Source organism: Ambystoma mexicanum, chromosome 2q, assembly GCF_040938575.1.
Source record: "Ambystoma mexicanum isolate Mex_15411 chromosome 2q, UKY_AmexF1_1, whole genome shotgun sequence".
NCBI lineage: Eukaryota > Metazoa > Chordata > Amphibia > Caudata > Ambystomatidae > Ambystoma > Ambystoma mexicanum.
Window position 1 is genome coordinate 699706264 of NC_090924.1, and position 18788 is coordinate 699725051.

The window sequence follows — 18788 nt, forward strand, 5'->3', positions numbered from 1 at the left end:
TTATTTCTTGTAGGATCGAGGCAAAGCCCCTTTCCATTGCCGCCGAGGAGGGGGAAGCTTCCCCCGATTGGGCCATGGTTCCTTCGCGGGTTAAGCCTTTGTCACCTCTTTCAACCCCCCGGAAGCGGTATCTCCGCAAGGCTTCCCTCCAGCTCATGTGGTTCTTCCCTGTGTCCTGTCGTCTAGGTCCCTGCGGCCCCGACGGGGGGCGGGGGGGTCCCCTACTGGCCCGTCCTTCCTTGCTTGGGTGTGCGCTCCACAGGTGACCCAAGTGGGGGGGCAAAGTCCGGGGGGGCGGGCACGCACCCCACCTATTCTCAGGCAGGGGCCTCACACCCTTTTCAAGTGCCTCGTGGTCTTCTGGGGCCTCCTCCGGTCTCCTGGGGTGGGGGGATGGTGGATCAAGGGGGCCCAACCTTCCAATCCAAATAAGGGGGGGGGGTGTTGTGGCTCGCTCTGTGGGTCCTGGGGGGGGCACCTCCGGGCGGGCACACGCCCCACCAACTGCTGGGGGGGGCCTCTCACCCTGGTCACCCCCACTTCGGGCCTTGTTGTCTCCGGGGGGGGGCCCTGGTCCACAGACCCCGCCTTTGGTCTTCTTGCTTTTGGGGTTCCGCCCCGCTCGGGGCGCTCACCTGTGGGGGGGCGAGTCCCCGGCCCGCCGGGGCTCCCCTTGCTCTGCTGTGTTGTGCTGGGTTCCAGCGCTGGTAACCCCCGAGGGGGGGGGGGGGGAGCTTCCCCACTCCTTTCTTTCACTCCCGGAGGGGGGAGGGCTCCGAGTCCCCGGGGGCACCGCTCCAGGCCCCGGGTGCCGCCTCCTCCGCTGACCTGGTCTACGCTGTCGTCCCGGGGGGGGGGGGCCGCCCCGCTCCGCTCCCTCTCTTCACTTTCGGGGGGGGGTGCCGACTCCCAGGAGCCCTGCTCCGATCCCCCTGATGCCGCCTCCTCGCCGCGCGGGCCGCCCCAGCGCTCTTCGCTCTGGACTGGGCCGCGGGGGGAGGGGCGGAGAGGGCTGCCCCACTGCCACGTCCCCGAAGTCCCGGGGGCCCGGACCTCGGCCAGGTCGTTCTCCGCACCCTGGGGGGGGGGGGGTGCTGATGGGGGGGAGCGAAGGTCCGTCGGGCTGGGGTGCCGTGTGCGCCCGGGGTGAGACCGCCTCGCTCGCGGTCCCGAGGCCGCTCCTTTCCTGCTGCGTCTCCCGCTCCGGCGCCACGGGCTTCGTGCTCCGGCTCCCCGGGGAGCTCGCGCTCCGTTCTTTCTCTCGTTGGGGGGCGGGGGGGCGCCGAGTCGGTCACCCCAGTTGTGCTCGCGGGGAGGGTATCGGGGGGGGGGGGGCTCAATCCCGTGGGATACCCGGGCCTCGGCGGGAGCTATGCACTCAGGCAGCCATTGCCTGTGCGCCCCCTGGTGGCCTCCCCCAGAGTATTCTTATAGGAGACTCATGGCGCGAGTCTGAGTATCTGGGATGGTCTAGTCCTCCTGAAGACTTTGTGCAAGATGATCTGACGGACATCTTGGATCAAGGTCCGTCCTCTGACCCTGCTTTGCCATTTCATCTTACCTTGCAGAAAAGGGTGGCAGCTGCTTGGCAGTCCCCAGAATCTCTTCCGGTTGTTAATAAGTCTTTGACCAAGAAATACCGCCCTTCCGTTAGCGACCCCAGCTATCTATCTACTCGCCCCACTCCCGAGAGTTTGGTGGTTCTGGCGGCTACGGCCACCTTGAGGCAGGCTGCATACCCTACCATCCCTCCGGATAGGGACGACAAGCGCTTCGATGGTTGGGCCCAGAAAGTATTTTCTGCTGGGAGCATGGCCCTGAAATCGACCAACTCCACGTGTGCCTTGGCAAGGCTTTCACACACTCTGTGGAATTGTGTTTCTTTGAGCATATTCCCGAGGGGGAAGAAAGGGATGGGTTCCTTGCACTCGTGCATGACTGCAAGGATGCCATGTGTGAATCCTTTCAGTCGGGTTTGGATATGGCCGACAGTGTTAGCTGCTCCATGGCTGCGAGCACCGTTATACGCAGATTTTCCAGGTTGTGGAAGTCGGGGTTTGCTCCGGATGTGCAGGCCTGTCTTCTCAACATGCCCTTTGATGGCGCACATTTGTTTGGCAGCAAGGCTGACGAGAGCCTTGAGAGGTTGCAGACCTCAAAAGCTGCGGCAAAATCTTTAAGCGCCGCGGTGCGTCGACCTCCGCCTTTTCATCCGAGGGGACAGCAGTGGAGGGGAGGTTCCTTTCGTTACTACTCCTCCTTTGGTAGAATGAGAGGGGCTGCCAGTCAAAGGGGTCATCGAAAGAGTACATGTGGTGGTCGGGGAACTTGTGGTGCCAAAGCCGCTCAGGCAGCTGCCTCTTTGCCTTCAGGCACGGCCGCAGCCGCTTCCAAACAGTCGTGAGGCCGTGTCCCATGGTTCGCCGGTTGGGGGCAGACTGTCTCAGCATCTCGAAGAATGGTGTGCCATTACTTCAGATGCATGGGTTCTGGATACCCACTGCTACTGCCATCCCTTCCTTCAGCGGCCTTGCGACAATCCACCGGGGAAACTATCTTTGAAGCTTCCGGATCCGCTCCTTGCGCAGACAATTTTGAGCCTGCTGGAGAAAGGTGCCTCTAGCAGAGGGGAACAAGGGATGGTATCTCCTTATTTTTTTATCCCATAGAAAGACGGGGGATTGAGACCCATCATGGACTTGCGTCTTGGTTGAACAAACTTCTCAGGAAGGACAAGTTCAAGATGGTCACTTTTTCTCAAGTCCTCTGGGCCCTTCAACTTCAGGATTGGTTGATGTCTCTGGGCCTAAAGGGTGCTTACTTCCCGCGCACAGGAAGTACCTGAGGTTTGCAGCTGGCAATTCGCACTTTGTTTCGGGTCCTGCCATTCGGATTGACCTCCGCCCTGAGGGTCTTCACCAGCTCATGGTGGTGGTGGCAGCGTCCCTCAGGCGAGGGGGATTCACGTCTACCCATGGTTGGTAAGCAAGACACTGACACTAGCCCAGTTGTCAGTGAACAAGGTGCAGGAAGAAAATGAAAAGTGCCTGAAGGAATGGTATGCAAGCGCATAGTTGCTGAAATGGGTAGAAAATTAAGCTGGACCGATGCCGCGAGAACGTAGGATGCAAAACAATCAAACCACTTGCAGCAATGACAGCAGGAACGGTAGTGCTGATGGATCACTACTGGGCGTGCGGATTGAAGGTGTATGAGAAGCTGCCACCTGAGCGGGGAGGATTATGCTCGTTGGTACACATCAACATGCCTTTGTTATTTGTACCCAAAAAGGATGTAAAGCTTGATTACTTCCCAAAGATGAACCGAAAAAAAAGGATAAAGAGATCGGTCAAGGTGGCACCAACGGGCCAGGCAGAGAAGGCGGAAAAGCAGGCTGGATTGAGCAGATAGAAAAGAGGGGGGGGATTATTTCTCGGAGGCATCAGAAGGAGGAGTTTGCACAAAGATGGGGAATTTCTGTTGCACATTTTATACCAGCTAACTACGAAGATAACGGAACTCTCTCAGATGCAGTAGCAGAGTTGGCACAGATGCATGCAAAAATGGAAGATGAAGCTTGAGGAACAGGGAAGGACAAGAGCTGGCTACCATATATATGGTCATGGATGCCATCATGTATGTCAGACGGACTGAAGGTGATATCAGGAGCCCTCCTGCTTGGAGCAGAATTTGTATGTGGGATCAAGATCTACATGGCAAGGTGCAGAAAAACTACAGAAGAGGCTATCGGACTGCAGATCCTGATTCATGTGAACATGGGAACAAAAGATGAGATTGCTGCAGAACGAGACAAGCTGAAGTCGAAGATTGCGCAGTGTGAACTATTTCCAACAGGGACTATAAAACTAGAAAATCCGCATGACCCAAAGTTCTATGGAAGGAAGTGGGTTTGGTGCAACCCCGAAGGAGTATGCTGTTATATGCAGATATGCACTGGTCATTCGACTTCCACACATCGTTATTCCTCTGAGGTGTCCGTAATACTAAGATATGGCAGCCCAAAGCAAAAGGACTGTCATATAAGGATGTGGTTGACAGGTCAACCAGAGGGGGGACTAAAGAGGGATGGGGAAGTTCACCCCCTCCTATAAGATACATGATGCAGAAGAGGGCCTGGAGATACTGAGATCGGCCATACTATTTCGGACCAATATCTAGTGCTCCAACAATTGATAAGTATGATATGGCATTTATAATGTGCCTATACACAAGTGTTTTAAGGTGCGACGAGGCAAGGGAAGGTGAACAGAGGGAAAATAGAGACGACGATCTTACTAGGCCAAGTGACATTGAGATTGCGCAAGTGCCGGACAGGGGGTAAGGGAAAGAGTGTGGTGTAGGGGGGAGCGCAGTACATAGGATCAACAGTAATAAATAAAATAATAAAACAATAAGTAAAAGTGTGGCCAGCTTGTGGCAAGTGCAATGGTAAGTGCAGACATCAGGTGTCAAGAGCTGGTGGGGACTGTAAGGATACAGAAACAGCCCTCAAGTGCAGGGGTTGCCCGGGAGGCAGTGCAGGTGTGCAACTGGCAGGGGCAGGGGTCCTGGTCCCGAGATCAAACGATGGGTAGGTGACCAATGCAGTTTCAGTCAGGAGTTCAGCAGGGGAGAGGAGGAGAGAAAGCAGAAGCAAAGAGGAAGGTCTTGAGGTGCTTCTGGAACCGTTGATGGTTTTCCTCAAGTTTCAGGGAGGCTGTTCCAGAGGGAGGCCCCAGCTGAAGAAAGAGATCTACCTCCAACTTGTTGCTTGGAGAAGCGACTGACCCTGAGGGAGTTGGAGGCGGATGAGCGAAGAGCTCGAAGGAAGAGAGAGTTGAAGGTATTGAGGCCCCAGGCCCCAGAAGGCCTTGTGGACAATGCAGAGGGTCCTCGCAGCCACTGGGAGCCAGTGCAGAGATTTCAGTCCTGGAGAGAAACGATCCCTGGGCTTGAGGCCAAGGACAAGTCTTGCAATGCTGTTTTGGATGAGTTGTAGAGGGCAGAGAGTAGAAGCAGGCAGATTTAGAAAGAGGCTGTTGCAGTAGTCCAGCCTAGAGAGAACCAGAGCTCTGGAGACATTGAGCTTCATGGGGAAGGAGAGGAAATGAAGAATACCTCTGAGGAGGTGCAGCTGGTAGTGTGACTTCTTAGAGACGTTGGCGATGTGAGAAGAGAAGGAAAGGGTGGAGTTAAAGATGACCCGAGGGTTTTAGCTTCACAGGTGGGAGAAGGAAGAGGGCCAAGAGAGGCCGGCCAAAGAGCAATCGGAAAGGAGGGAGCAGGTGTGCCGATTAGGAGAATCTCGGTCTTACTGACGTTAAGGCATAGATCATTGGCGGCACACCACTCCTGGATAGCGTACAGTCCAAGATGAGAGAAGAAGAGGTGGCTGAAGGAAGCCTGAAAATGAGCAGTGTCATCCGCATAGCACTGAAAGTTGGGGCAGAGAGCAGCAATGCAGTGGGCAGTAAGTGCCAGGTATTGGTTGAGCAGCAAGGGAGAGAGATTAGACCCCTGGGGAACACCAGAGAGAGAGAGAGAGGAGAGGAAGGACTCAAGTTGGACCTGGGAGGGTCGATCGGAGAGGAAAGAGGTCAGCAAGCCAGGGCCTGATCGATGATGTCCAGGTTGTCAAAAAGATGGTTGAGCAGGATGGGCATGGTTGAACGTGTCGAAGAGAGATAAAGTAGGATGAGGACACAGGGAGTATTGGAGTCAAGGTTTTAGAGCATGTCTTCACGGATGTTCAGGAGAGCAGTTTCTGTGCTTCTGGCAGCTCTGACGCCAGACTGATGGTTGTGGAGACAACCAACAGATTCAGTTTGGAGATTAAGCTGGGAGATGGCCAGCTTTTCCAGTAGTTTGCCCAGGAAAGGAGTGATGGAGATTGGGTGTTAGTTAGCTGGAGGGGTCAGCAGAGAGTTTCTTAAGAGGGTGCACAAGGGAGTGCTTCAGGGGGGGGAAGGGAAGAATCCGGTGGCAAAGGAGTGGTTGCAGAAGTCAGCCAAAGCAGAATCTATGGTGTCAATGTGGTCGTTGATGGTTTTAGAGGAACAGGGCAGAACCTGTTTTGACGAGACATTCATAGATCGGACTTGTCTAGAAACCTTGTCTGGGGAGAACAGGGGAAAGTCAGGGAAGGAGGAAGGAGGGGTGGCCACAGAAGGGCCAAAGGAAGAGCGGGTGTAGGAGGCGGCGGAGAGGAAGAGACCGGACATGATGTCCTGAGTTTTAGAGCTGAAATGAGAAGCCAGAGCCGTGCAGAGGGCCTGGGAGGGGACAGGAAGAGGTAGAGACTGCAGCAGGATTGACCAGCTCCTTGGAGATTTTAAAGCGTTTGGCAGAGTTGTTGGATGCCGCAGAGACGCAGGCTTGGATGAGGGCTCTCTTCTTGGTGCGGACAGAGAGCCGATATTGCCTTTGGAGCAGGCCGCAGGCCAGTTTGTCAGAGGATGTACAGGAAGCATGCCATTTCCTCTCAGCCACCCTGCACTTGCGTTTAAGGGTGACGAGGTCTGAGTCGTACCAGGAGTTGCACTTGGCTTTGGGCTTCAAACGGATCCTCTTGACTGGGACAAGAACATCAAGAGTATCAGATATCGCAGAGTGTAGAATAGAAAGGGCTGGGTCAGGGTGTGAGTCAGCCGAAGGGGCTTGGGGGATGAGAATGTGGCAGCGAAAGCCTCAACTGGCACACGCTTCATGGGTCGGATAACCAAGAAGGTAGGTGGCAGTGCTGGAGTAGGCTTGGCTTGGTATGTCGAGAGGTACCCACTCAGCCAGCCCTACAGACCAACAGCTGAGGTACAAATCTACCCCAGAGTGGACGAGGGGCCCCAGACTGCAACCAAAGACACCTCAATTGACTGTATTGATGAAAGCATCATGAAGCCAAGCCATTGACATCGTTGGAGACAGCGCGACTTAGCCAAATTAGACGTGAAGCACATGTGCCATTCGCACATCGGGACACAAACACGCTCTTGAATACACGAAGAACACAAGCGTACAGTTCTACTGATAGAAGACAGATACATTTACATACTTTCACTGCTTTATTATTTTGCCATTAGCTAGACGCAGCAACGCAGAAACAGCAAGAAACAAGAAAAGAAAATAGTTTCACTTTCACTTAAAAACTGTATTCCTCCTTTAAACCATTCACTGTCCTCTGGGTCATATTGCCCCATCCAATGACAGTCCTCTCCCTAAACCCCTCCTCTGGCAGCCATCGTTCCGATTTTTACTGCACGCTTCAGTGTTAGGAGTCCTCGAGATTGCGATCCGAGCAATGTGTATGTTTTCTTTTTCATTGTTTTTAGACAGAAAAATTCTATTTTTGTTTCAAAAGACCCTGTGTGATCTCTTTTCCATCTGCTGACAGCGGAAATCCATTGTTGGTAAATTTCTTTAGTCGTAGATTCTAGAAGGACATCCGGCCTACTTAGCGCCCTCCGACCATGACTGAGGAAGGTCCCTCTTCAAGCCCTGTACCAAATGAGGGCTATGGAACGTGTTTGTGGAGGACAAGCACCTGCAATGCCTCTACTGCCTGAACCTGGACCACAAGGAGGTGGAATGTGAAATTTTCCTCTGGTTCTACAAGACGACGAGGGACAGGCACAGTAGACTGGCAGCGTGGCTCAACACCAAGGCCTCTGACCCATGGTCCAAGCAGGGTCATGCCTCACCCAGGAACGGCCGGTCCGTGGAGGGGTCTTCTAAGTCCTTTGAGGGCGCCTCATCCATGGGGGCTCAAGTTAAGGCCAAGAACCGCAAGTCTGAGTCCCTTGGGTTTGCCGCTGAAGCAGGTCCCAACGTGGATAGGGCACGATCAACATCACCGTCTGCCTCCATTGCCAGCTGGCATTTGGGCTCCTCCTCAAAAAGGAAAGCATCTACCCAGCCTAAACTTTGTGAGAAGCTGCGGACGGAGAAGGCCGAACCAAGCAGGCCCAGTTGGCATAGGGGAAGACCTCATCGACTGAGTTGGCCGCTGCTACTGCCACGACAGCTGACGGTGCTGATCCTGCGAAGGTAGCCCCCGCAGCTCAGGTGTCCCTACCCACAAGGCGCGCAGCTCCGCCGCAGTGACTTTGGCAAAGTCGGCTGGCACATCAGAAGGAGGGAAACAAGCTCAGGCCCCAGTTCAAGACCCTCGGGGGGGTAGGGGGGAGTCAGGAGGGCTGGGGCGAGGAGGCCCTGAAACAGCCCTCCCATGCCATGGCCTCAGCCATGGAGTTCAAGGACGACGAAGAACAGGAGTGCTTACACATGGTCCATGAGGACATTGACGAGGACGCTGGTGCAGGGCCTAGTTTTCCTTTTCTGCCTTCTCAGCCAAAGGGTACCCCAGGGCCACCTCCCCCCCCCCCCCCCCAATCAGCCTACGGCAAAGAAGAGGAAGTGTCATCTCACTCCCCATTTCAACCTCCGCCAACACGTCTGGTCCCTTCTCCCCAACCAGATACGGGATACGTCCATGACGACGAGGATATAGTTGCAGCGGATGGCGAATCTACATTTGGATGCTCCACATAGGGTGTCTCCACCAGATGAGGTGGGATCATTCCACTCTATGGTCTCCAGAGCCTCGAAGCTATTCCAGCTGGTGCCGAAGGAAACCAAGAAGGAGGGCTTCTGGTGGTGCCCCTTCTGGATGATTTTTGGGAAGAGGTCCTGGCCCTCATGAAGAATCCTTGCACTGCTCCAACCAAACGGGATAGGTCGTAGAGGAAGCATTGGGTACCGGACTCCGCACCCAAGTGCCTGAGGTCGCAGCCATTGCCAGATTCTGTGGTGTCGGCGGCCGCGAGGAAACGGTCAGCCAACGCACCCTCGTTTTCGGTCCCTCCAGACAGCGAGGGGAAGAGGATGGACGCCATGGGAAAGAAGGTGATTTACACCACAGCGTCCACCATCAAGGCGGCCAACGCACTGGTGATCCTATTCCGGTACGACAGGCAGTTGTGGTACAAGCTGGGACCTATTCTGGAGTTCCTCCCCAAAGATAAGAAGATTGGGGCAATCACTCTCTTCCAGGAAGGGCAGGTGGCGTCTCATCACCCCATCACAGTGGCATTGGACGTCACCGACAAAGGGTATCGGCAAATGTGGAACAGTGTCTGTCTTTATTGCCAAGGCTGGATAAAGGCCACACATTTTTGCCAGGAGGTCCAAGCAAAGGTGCTGGACATGCCCTTCAACGGAGAGAACCCATTTGGGGAAAGTAGTTGACTAGTCCCTCTAGGCCATCAAAGCGGATACAGAGATGGCCTGTTCCCTGGGCACCCACCAGCACCACCGCTCTGTTCGCTACTCCAGGGGAAAGACGAGCAGGTCCTCAAAGGGTTTCTTCTCTTCATACCGTCAGCCTTCCAGAGGCGCAACTCAAGCTTACAGAGGCCGTTCGCAGGCCTACGGTAGTGGAGGACAGCATGAACCAGCCAGGATGTCTTCCCCCCACCTGTGTCCCCTGGTGGGAGGCTGGCTGACGAGGTTCGTCGGCAAATGGAGAAAGAAAACCACCGACAGATGGGTGCTGGAAGCTCTCGCCCAAGGACAATCCCTGGAGTTTCAATGCAGGTGTCCGCGGCTCCCTCCGGTTGCCTATCAAGAGCAGCACATTCCTCAGCTCCTGGGAGAGGTACGGGCCATGCTGCGAAAAGGGGCGATAGTTCCCCAGCTACTCCGGGGCTCCGCAGTCTATGCCAGATACTTTCTGGTCAGAAAGAAGACTGGGGCTTGGAGGCCAATCCTAGACCTACGACGTCTCAACAAATATCTAAAGTGCCAAAAGTTCAGGATGGTCACGTTGCAACACATGCTTTGCCAACTGGAGAAAGTAGACTTCTTGACGTCGTTGGACCTGAAGGATGCCTATTTCCATGTCCCCATTTGCAAGAAACAGAGTTTGTGTTTCGTAGTGCAGGGACGGCACTACCAGTTCAAGGCTCTACCTTTCAGCTTGAAGTCGGTCCCCAGAGTGTTCACAAAATGCCTGGCACCGGTGGCGGCCCATCTGCGTCTACAGGGCATACACATATACCCGTACCTGGATGACGGGTTGATTTGCGCCTGCTCGAGGGAGCTGGCCAGAAGGACACACAGAGATGACCGTCTGGTTACTGGCGGATCTGGGATTATCTGTCAACTTTTTAAAGTACTGCTTAACACCATCGCAGAATGCGCTGTTCCTAGGCGCCAGACTCAATACAGTGTCTTGCCTGGCGTCGCCCTCGGAGGAGAGGATCACAGCCATTCAAGGTAAGGTGCAACGGCTGTCGTCAGCAAAGACGACCACGTGCGGGCCATCAAATCATTGCTGGGCATGGTGGTGTTGTGCATATACCTCGTCGGGCTGTGCAGGTTGCAGATGTGACCCCTACAGGAATTCCGGACGCTCGCTGGGTACAAGTGTCCAGAAGCTTCACGGACAAGATCCCTCTCGACGTCGAGTTCCATCGGCGATAGGATGATGGGGTGTACGCTCAAACATCACCCACAGCAGGGGATTTCAAAACCCCTGTACCAGGAGACGGTCACCACGGATGCTCCCCTGGAGGTCTGTGGCTGCCGGAGAAGGATCTCCATATCAACATCGTGGAGCTATGGACAGTGCTCTGGGCCCTCATGTCGTTCCTTCTGTCTCTGAAGGGCAAGGTGGTGAGGATCTTCACGGACAACACCACCACCATGTTCCATATTAGGAAACAAGGGGGCACTCGATCCCTGCCACCTTCCAGGGAAGCGCAGGACTTGTGGCACTGGGCTATCGGACAAGTGTTACTCATCCCACTTCACGTTGCGGGAGTCAAATCCATTGCAGATTCCCTCAGCCGTGAACTACGCTCCTGCCATGAATGGGGCCTTTGGCAGGATCTGGTGAACCACCTCTTCGTCCAGTGGGTCAGGCCCCAGATCGATCTATTTGCGACAGCAGTAAACTCCAAATGCTAGAAGTTTGCGAGCAGATGCCAATAACTAAGTAGCCTGGGGGACGTGTTCACCTTCCCATGGGAAGGACTGTTTCTGTACGTGTTTCCTCCGTTCCCTCTCCTGCTATGAGTCAACTCACTCAGACAGTGTCAATGCAGGATGATGCTCATCGCCCCGGCGTGGCAGAGGCAGATTTGGTACCAATACCTTCTCAGCCTGTCAGCGTTGCCTCCGGTCAAGCTGCCAGTGAGTCCGGATTTTCTCACAACAGGAGGCGGCGCAATCCTGCACCATGACCCAGGATCGCTGAACCTGGGGGCTTAGCTCCTGCAGCCCTAGAGTTTGGAGGATATGATTTGCCAGCGGACTGCAGGGAGGTCCTCGCCAAAGCCACAGCGTCGTCGACCTTTAAGTGCTACGGTCACAAGTGGAGGTGTTTCGCTACATGGTGCCGGTCAAGGGCTTTGTACTCCCTGGACGTTGCTACGTGACATGCACAAAATTTTCAGAAGACTTCACAGCTGTTTGTGAACTTTGGTTCTGTGATCCACGGAAGGTCTTTTCCAAGGCTTCCATTTCAAGATGGCTCTCCGGCTGCATCACGCATTGCTAAGCAACTGCTACCCGCCTGTCCGAGAGCCCACTCCACCAGAGCGATCACTGCGATAGCGGCGTTCCTGTCTGGTGTGGCCATACTCGACATCTGCGGGGCTGCTACGTGGAGGTCCACGCACACCTTCACAAAATTCTACTACGTCGACAGGGATTCCAGGGAGGAGTCCTGTCGGCCAAGCAGTGCTAAGCAACCTGTTTGCTTGAGGTGAGCCCAATACGCTACATACTGTTACCCAAGTCCCTTGACCCGCCCACATGTCAAGATGGAAACATTGGCAGCAGCCGAGACCAACATTATCTCGCTAGTTGTCCAGCGCAAGTTCCCGCTTGACTCCGCATTTCACCCAGTGATGGCTACTCTACTTGCCTGGGAAACCTTCTTAACATATCTATGGACACACGCCCCTATTACAAATGGCTTCCTGCTTGGAGATTTCCTGGGCTGGAACCCACTCCTGATGCGGCTCTTGCCCGCCACTGGGTGGCTTTGTGCTCCCAGGCTATGACTGACTTCTTCCCTAACGGGAGGTTCATCGTTCATCAGGCTTGGAGACGAGGCCACACGGGGTCCGCACTTGAATTATTACAGTATTATAGACTCTGCGCCGCCTTCCAAGCTATGTGGCCAACCTTCCCGGACGCGCCTCCCGACTCGCCTTCATCGCCAAATCCAGTGGCACCCGTGGCATTGTTTCCTTCCTTTACAAACTGTTGTTGGCCCGGACCTGCCCCCGGCCCTCCTGTGCATGCTCTGAGTGGGCGGATGAGTTGGACTCGGGGATCTCTGACCAGCTATGGAAGAAGATGTGTTCCCACACTAAGAGCGTCTCTCAATTTCCGCTATCGCCTCATCCAGTTTAAACTGCTTAACAGATTGTACTACACTCCTCGCAGACTCTCTAATTTGCCGGCACTGACACACACGCATGTGCACGCTGCAAGGAGGAAGGAGCAGACCACTTACACATGTTCTGGTTATGTCATAAGCTGGCAGACTTCTGGGGGTTGGGGGGGGGGAGAGTCCTGGGGGCCCTTGCTGATATCACAGGGGTGACGATTGACCCAGGCCCAATGGGTGTCTTGGATATTAGAAGACGGTGTACATTTCTTGACATAAGCTGCATGGTGGCTAAGAAGTGCGTGCTACAGTGCTGGAAAAGTCCCTCTCCCCCTACCTTTCAGAAATGGCTCAGTGCACTTACCTGGTCACGTACTTGTGAGGAAGAATATCTGACAACGATCCCAGTACACTCCCGTCCCGAGAATGTGTGGTCAGCCTTTAATAGTTATCTCATGAACCAATCCGAAAATGTGTCCGGTGGTGATTCTCCCATTGCCTCATAGTTGCACGCCTATGTGCTGTGCATCGTGCGCCATCTGTTTTCTACTTCACTCCTTGTTCGCCATGTGTGCTGTGTATCGCCAGTGAATGTATTATACAATGTACTCTTGACATGTGTGGTTGCTGTAACTTCTGCCAATAAATAAAAATTTTAAAAAACACTTTCTTGTATCTTCCTTCCTAGAGACTAAAATGTATCCACAGGAACTTTTGATTTCTTCTGCTTTGCAAGATTTTAAACTGATACGAGCTGCTTTTTAGCTAGGGTTGCGTTTTTGACTTTAAAAGATTTGCTGTGCTGTGAAACTATAGAACTTGAAGCTCTATTAGGATAACACTAACCAACTTTTCACCAGATGCCACTGCATGGATCGCATCCTTCCTCAGGGGTAGAGCAATGAAAGTCTTTTCAGACCAAGCGTGCGCCCAACCTCATCTAATTAAGTGTGGGGTCCTGCATCCCACCCACCCTGTACAACTTATTCACAAGGTCACTATTCAAATACCTCGATTCGATGGACATCACATACACCAATTACACAGACAATACGCAGGTCCTCATCCTTCTAACGGGCGATTACGAGGCTGACCAAAAAAACGCTAAATTCCATCTACACCACCATCCAGACATGGATGGATGAAAACTGGCTCTGACTTAACAGTGAAAAGACAGAACTCCTTATCGGGTCTCCGGTCACAATTAAAAAAAAAATGGGATCCCAATATGACTTCTTTCTCACTGACAACTCATGCATCCCGGTATCCCAGTCAGTCATAACTCTGGGAGTATACCTGGACTCAAACCTCACCATGACTAGACTGGTGAATGCAATCTCATCAGCCTACCACTCAAAACTTATCACTGCCGCCAGGCCCTTCCTAACGCAGCAAAACTCCCTCACCATCGCCAGAGCAATCATAGGATCTCGCCTAGACTATTGCAACGCACTCCTACTAGGCACCTCAGCAAGGAACATCAAAAAACTTAAAACAGTGCAGAACAATGCCCTTGGAGCAGCCACCGGGGTCTCAAAAAGAGACCACATCTCAGCCACCAGGAAATCCATCCACTGGCTACCCGTCAAGGAATGTATCCTTTTTAAGTCACTGGCACTTACCCACAAATGTCGCTATGACACAGCACCTCGCTACCTCGTGCAAATATTCTCTGCCCCCCCCCCCCAATCAGACCCGCCACATCCAGCCACGCCAACCGACTAACCATTCCTAAAAGTCTCAGGACTAGAGCAGGTGGCTCTAGCTTCCCAATTCTAGCAGTTGCCAACTGGAACCTGCTACCCCCCCTCTACCAGAGGCATCGAGTCCCACACAGTCTTCAGAAAAGCAATAAAAACCATGCTGTTCGTGTAAACCACCACAATGGACTTTACCACATGTATGTATTCCTCATGTATTCCTCATATGTCCCTGCTCGTCATGTCAACAAGTAAGGCACTCGATTACTGTAACCTTGTACGGACTAATGTAAGACACTCCACTACTGTAACCTTGTACTGACTAATGTAACCTTTGCATTAACCCCACCTCCTGTAACTAAGACACATTCTTGAAACAGCGCCTCGATGCCTCCGGGCTGCTAGGCGATTTACAAATACAAAATAAAAAAAAGACTGTTCCTTCGCAAAAATCATTATCTTATATGTGTATGCAGTCTAAATACATTATTTTGTGGGTGCTCTGTGTTACCGATAGAACTGTCATACTCCTATAACAATTGTATGCGTCCAGCAACTACCAACTAAGAAGTGACTATTTGAAAGTATTGAAAAGTAGATCTGTGTGATGGTTTATTGTGTTACATATTTAACAGTGAGACTTGTGTAAATATCTATATTTTAATGTACATTTGTGTTTCTTTGATGTGCTTTACTTGCCGGTTTCTGTGTACTTACCTACAGCTCACATCTTCCTCTTAAGCTTGACTGATCTGCCCCGCTACCAAGGTCCTGAGTTTAGTAGAGACTGGCACTAAAATGTGGGGGTCTACAAACCACTGGCAGAGCTTACTACAAAGTAGGACTTTAGGAAAACTCCCCTAACGGTGGCCGAGAGAGTTTGGTACTCGACCTCCTCGCCTTCTCTTCAGCTGCTCCTCTCAAGTTGAATCCACACCAGACTCTCCTGTCCAGCAACCAAAGGGCAGTGCTGCGCCATGGCCCGGCCTCGCTCAATCTGATGGCCTTGCTCCTGTGTTCTTAGACTTTGGATCTTTTTCCCTTCTACAAGACTGCAAAGAAGTCCTGGCCCGAGCAAGAGCTTCATCCACTTTTAAGTGCTACAAGAGCAAGTGGAAACACTTCCAGGTGTGAGGCAGGAGCCACGGTTTGCGGCCGCAGGCTGTCTGGCCACAAGACATTTTGCCCTATTTGTTATCCTTAGCTCAGTTGGGTTTGATGCATTTTTCAATCAAAGTGTGCCTGGTTGCGATTTCAAGGTACAACTGTTCCGCGGGCTTGCCATCCCTGTGGTTCAAATGGCTGGTGAAGGCATTCTACGTGGGCTGTTCAGGTCTTTTCTACCCGTCCGTCGCCCAGCTTCAGCATGGGAAATTAATCTGCAGCTCTTGAAGCTCATGAAACCGCCTTTCGAGCCTATGCACCAGTCGTCCATCAAGCATCTTTACTGTAAAACCGCTTTCTTGGTGGGCATAACATCGGCTACGAGTGGGTGAGATCCAGGCTTTTTCCTGCAAACCGCCTTATTTGACGTTTCACAAGGAGAAGGCTATCCTTCGTACTAACGCGACATTCATGCCTAAGGTACCGTCCTCCTTCCATCTGAATCAACCAGTGGTTTTGCCAGTGTTCTTCGGCACCCCAACATCTACAGCGGAGCCGGCACTTCATACGTTGGATGTGTTGCATGCTCTCAAGTACTATGAGGCATGTACTAAGGCATCCCGTTCTACGGATACATTTTTTGTCTTTCGGTCCTTCTGGAAGGCTCTGTTGAAGTGTTCCATTTCAAGGTGGATTGCAGCCTGCCTTTCCTTCTGCCATCAACAGGCCAGCAGGCCACTTTCAGGCAGGCCCTGGGCTCGCTCCACAAGAGCTGTGGCTGCTACCAGTGCCTTCCTCTCCAGGATCCCGCTGCTTGACATCTGCCGTGCAGTCACCTGGAGATTGGTGCCTACATTCACCAGGTTCTACTTTGTCGACTAGGATTCCGCAAAAGACTCTAGAATCGGCCAGTCGGTTCTGCTAAACCTTTTTGCTTAATGTTAGAAAGTCTCCAATGGTAGTTTGCGCTGGGAGCTTGCCTCTGCCCCTATGTATTGTTTATGAATACTGCTTTGTAATCTGCTCATAGCATAGGAATATATGAAAGATCCAATGCTGGAGAAGGACTAAGTTGCTTACTTGTAACTCCAGTTCTCCAGCATCGGTATCATTTGTAGATTCACATGGGACCCTCCGACTGACCCCGCATGTCTCCTCTTTTGTCTCTTACTGCCACTCACGTGCGCTGGCCAAATCTGAAGATGGCCGACAGGGGTGGAGTTAAGGGAGGTGTTCCTATTGGTTGTGGGCAGTATGGCCCAAAATGACAGTACTAGAGCACAAAAGTGACAAAGTGTTCAGTTTAAATTTAAACGGCTTCTTTACGAAGGATTCCCAGCCTGACGACTGGAAATATTCATAGCATGTGAATCTAGGAAAGAATGCAATGCTGGAGAACCGGAGTTACAGGTAAGTAACGTATTCCTCCCTGTCCTTTTGATGGCCCTAGTAGATCAGTATTGGGTCCTTTGCTTTTCACTCTCTGCACAACCGCTCTGGCATGCATAATCAGCCCGTTTGGGTTTCATGTCATTCATTGCATCAGCTTTTCGCCTGTCTTTCTTCCATTGAATCTTGACTGTCTGCTTACTTTCTTAAACTTAACCCTAAAAAGACAGACATTTTGTTCTTTCCTGCTTCAACCCCGGTATACCCCCTTTGTCTATTTCTTTTCCTCCTCTTACTCGTCCCAATCATGCATATAATCTTGGTGATATTTTTGATTCCGTTCTTTCCTTTCATGAACACATATGTTCTGTCATACGCACTTGTTGTTTCCAGTTGTTTATTATTTGTAAAATGTGTCCTCTGACTTTCTCATCTACTAGACTACTCCTCCAAACCCGAAACTGTTGTGGATTGAATTACTGCTGTTCTTTATATGTTGGACTACCGAATTATGCGCATATTCCTTTTCATTCCATTTTATATTCGTCTGTTCGTATCTTATTTAAATTGAGTTATTCAGTGACTATATTTTCTTATTTAGCTCAACGTAAATGGCTTTCTACTTCTGCTTGTTTTCAGTTCAACTTTCTTTGTATTGTTTAAGTATCTTCATTCTCTTGCTCCTAATTATCTGTCATATCTTATTTCATTTGATCAACCATCTCGTTGTCTTCATTCTGCTGCTCATTTTCTTCTTACTGTTCCTCAGCCTTCTTGTGTCTGTTCCCGTTTTCCAACTTTTCACCCAAATTATGAAATGCTCTTCCATTCAACATGTCTTTCCTCCACATTGTTTATTTTCAAGAGTAGTTTAAAACAACATTGACTACTTGTGGCTTTTACATATTACATTGACTTGAATCTGTAGTGCATCATTGTGCTTTTTTTGCATTTGCACTTATTTAGTATCAAACTTTTATTTATTTATTTTACTGTAAAGCGCTTCAGGTAAAAGTGTTATATTAAAAATCAAATAAATAGATGGCTTTGGCAATGTTGTCGTGCATCAGTTTTCTGGTTTCAGTAATTAACTTAAGGGCTACAGAGCATCTGATAATGTACAAAATCCTAGGTTGTGGACCACAGCCCACCTTCGGACCTGCAACCGGCAAACTCTGGCAGCAGTCCAATCGAGGACAACCAACTCTGGTACAGTCATGACCACACACCGGTTTTAAATGTGTATTGGGGCTGTTTGCAGCTCCTCCACCAGCCCAAACCAGTTTTGCACGCACAAAGGCTATTTCCTTTGTATCTGGCCAAATCCTGCAAAGACAGATTAGGCCATTCCTACCTGGGTGGAAGAAACCAAAAGCACCATGAACCTCATGAACAGGGCTTCAACAACATGACCAACCATTTTGAACACCATAGTGAACAAAAGGCTACAATGCGGTAGAACAAAATGTACACAGGACTGCTGCCAAAAAGTGTCAAATTAAGCTGCCCCTGCCACCATGCTGCATATGGGCTGCACAGTGTATGGGAAAAATGCCTATAGAGTCAAACAAAGGGGAAACATGGTTTCCCTAAACTACTATCCTTAAGGAAAGGTAGTAGTGCTACATCATTAAAATAAATGGATGACTGGGCCACTGGCAGTGGTAACCTTCAGGACTCCACAGTGCCCTGAAAGAAAAAAGTTAAGCAACTGAGTGAGGTTAAAAAGACATAAGACAGGAGTCACACAAAAGCAGGTATGCTGGGTGTCCCATTGAAATAGATGGGAACGCTACAAAAAATTCCTAACACACACACTGGTAACACTTACATCGTTTGACATGCCTCTAGGCACTGGAGTTGGAGAGGTAGTTTGGCTATGTGTGTTCTTGTGCAGTGTCAGTTGCTTGCAGATTTGGTAAACAAAAATTGAAATAAGATGGTTCTGTTACTGACACTAACAGTTGGGAGGATACAATGCTATTGAATGTAGGGGCACTGTAGTTAATGTACTATCCTTTGGTTCTTTTGTTGCCCTTTTTAAAAACAAAAATTCTTCAATTTCTCCCACTAGAAGCCGATCGTACACTTATGACAGTTACAGTAGGAGTAGGAGCCGGAGCAAGAGGAGGTACAGCAGATCACACAGTTATGACAGACGTTCCAGGTATTTTTTAATTGCTCCTTAGATTTTATTGAAG

General features: G+C 51.3%; 1 protein-coding gene across 3 annotated transcripts in view; it reads left to right on the forward strand.

Annotated features, from left to right (window-relative positions):
• NKTR (natural killer cell triggering receptor) overlaps positions 1 to 18788 on the forward strand; it is a 1715190-nt gene that overhangs the window by 1528157 nt on the left and 168245 nt on the right. For all 3 annotated transcript variants that reach the window (XM_069647908.1, XM_069647909.1, XM_069647910.1), the window contains one exon: positions 18662 to 18754. In XM_069647908.1, the coding sequence (XP_069504009.1) occupies positions 18662 to 18754 (93 nt within the window). The remainder of the gene's footprint in view (positions 1 to 18661; positions 18755 to 18788) is intronic.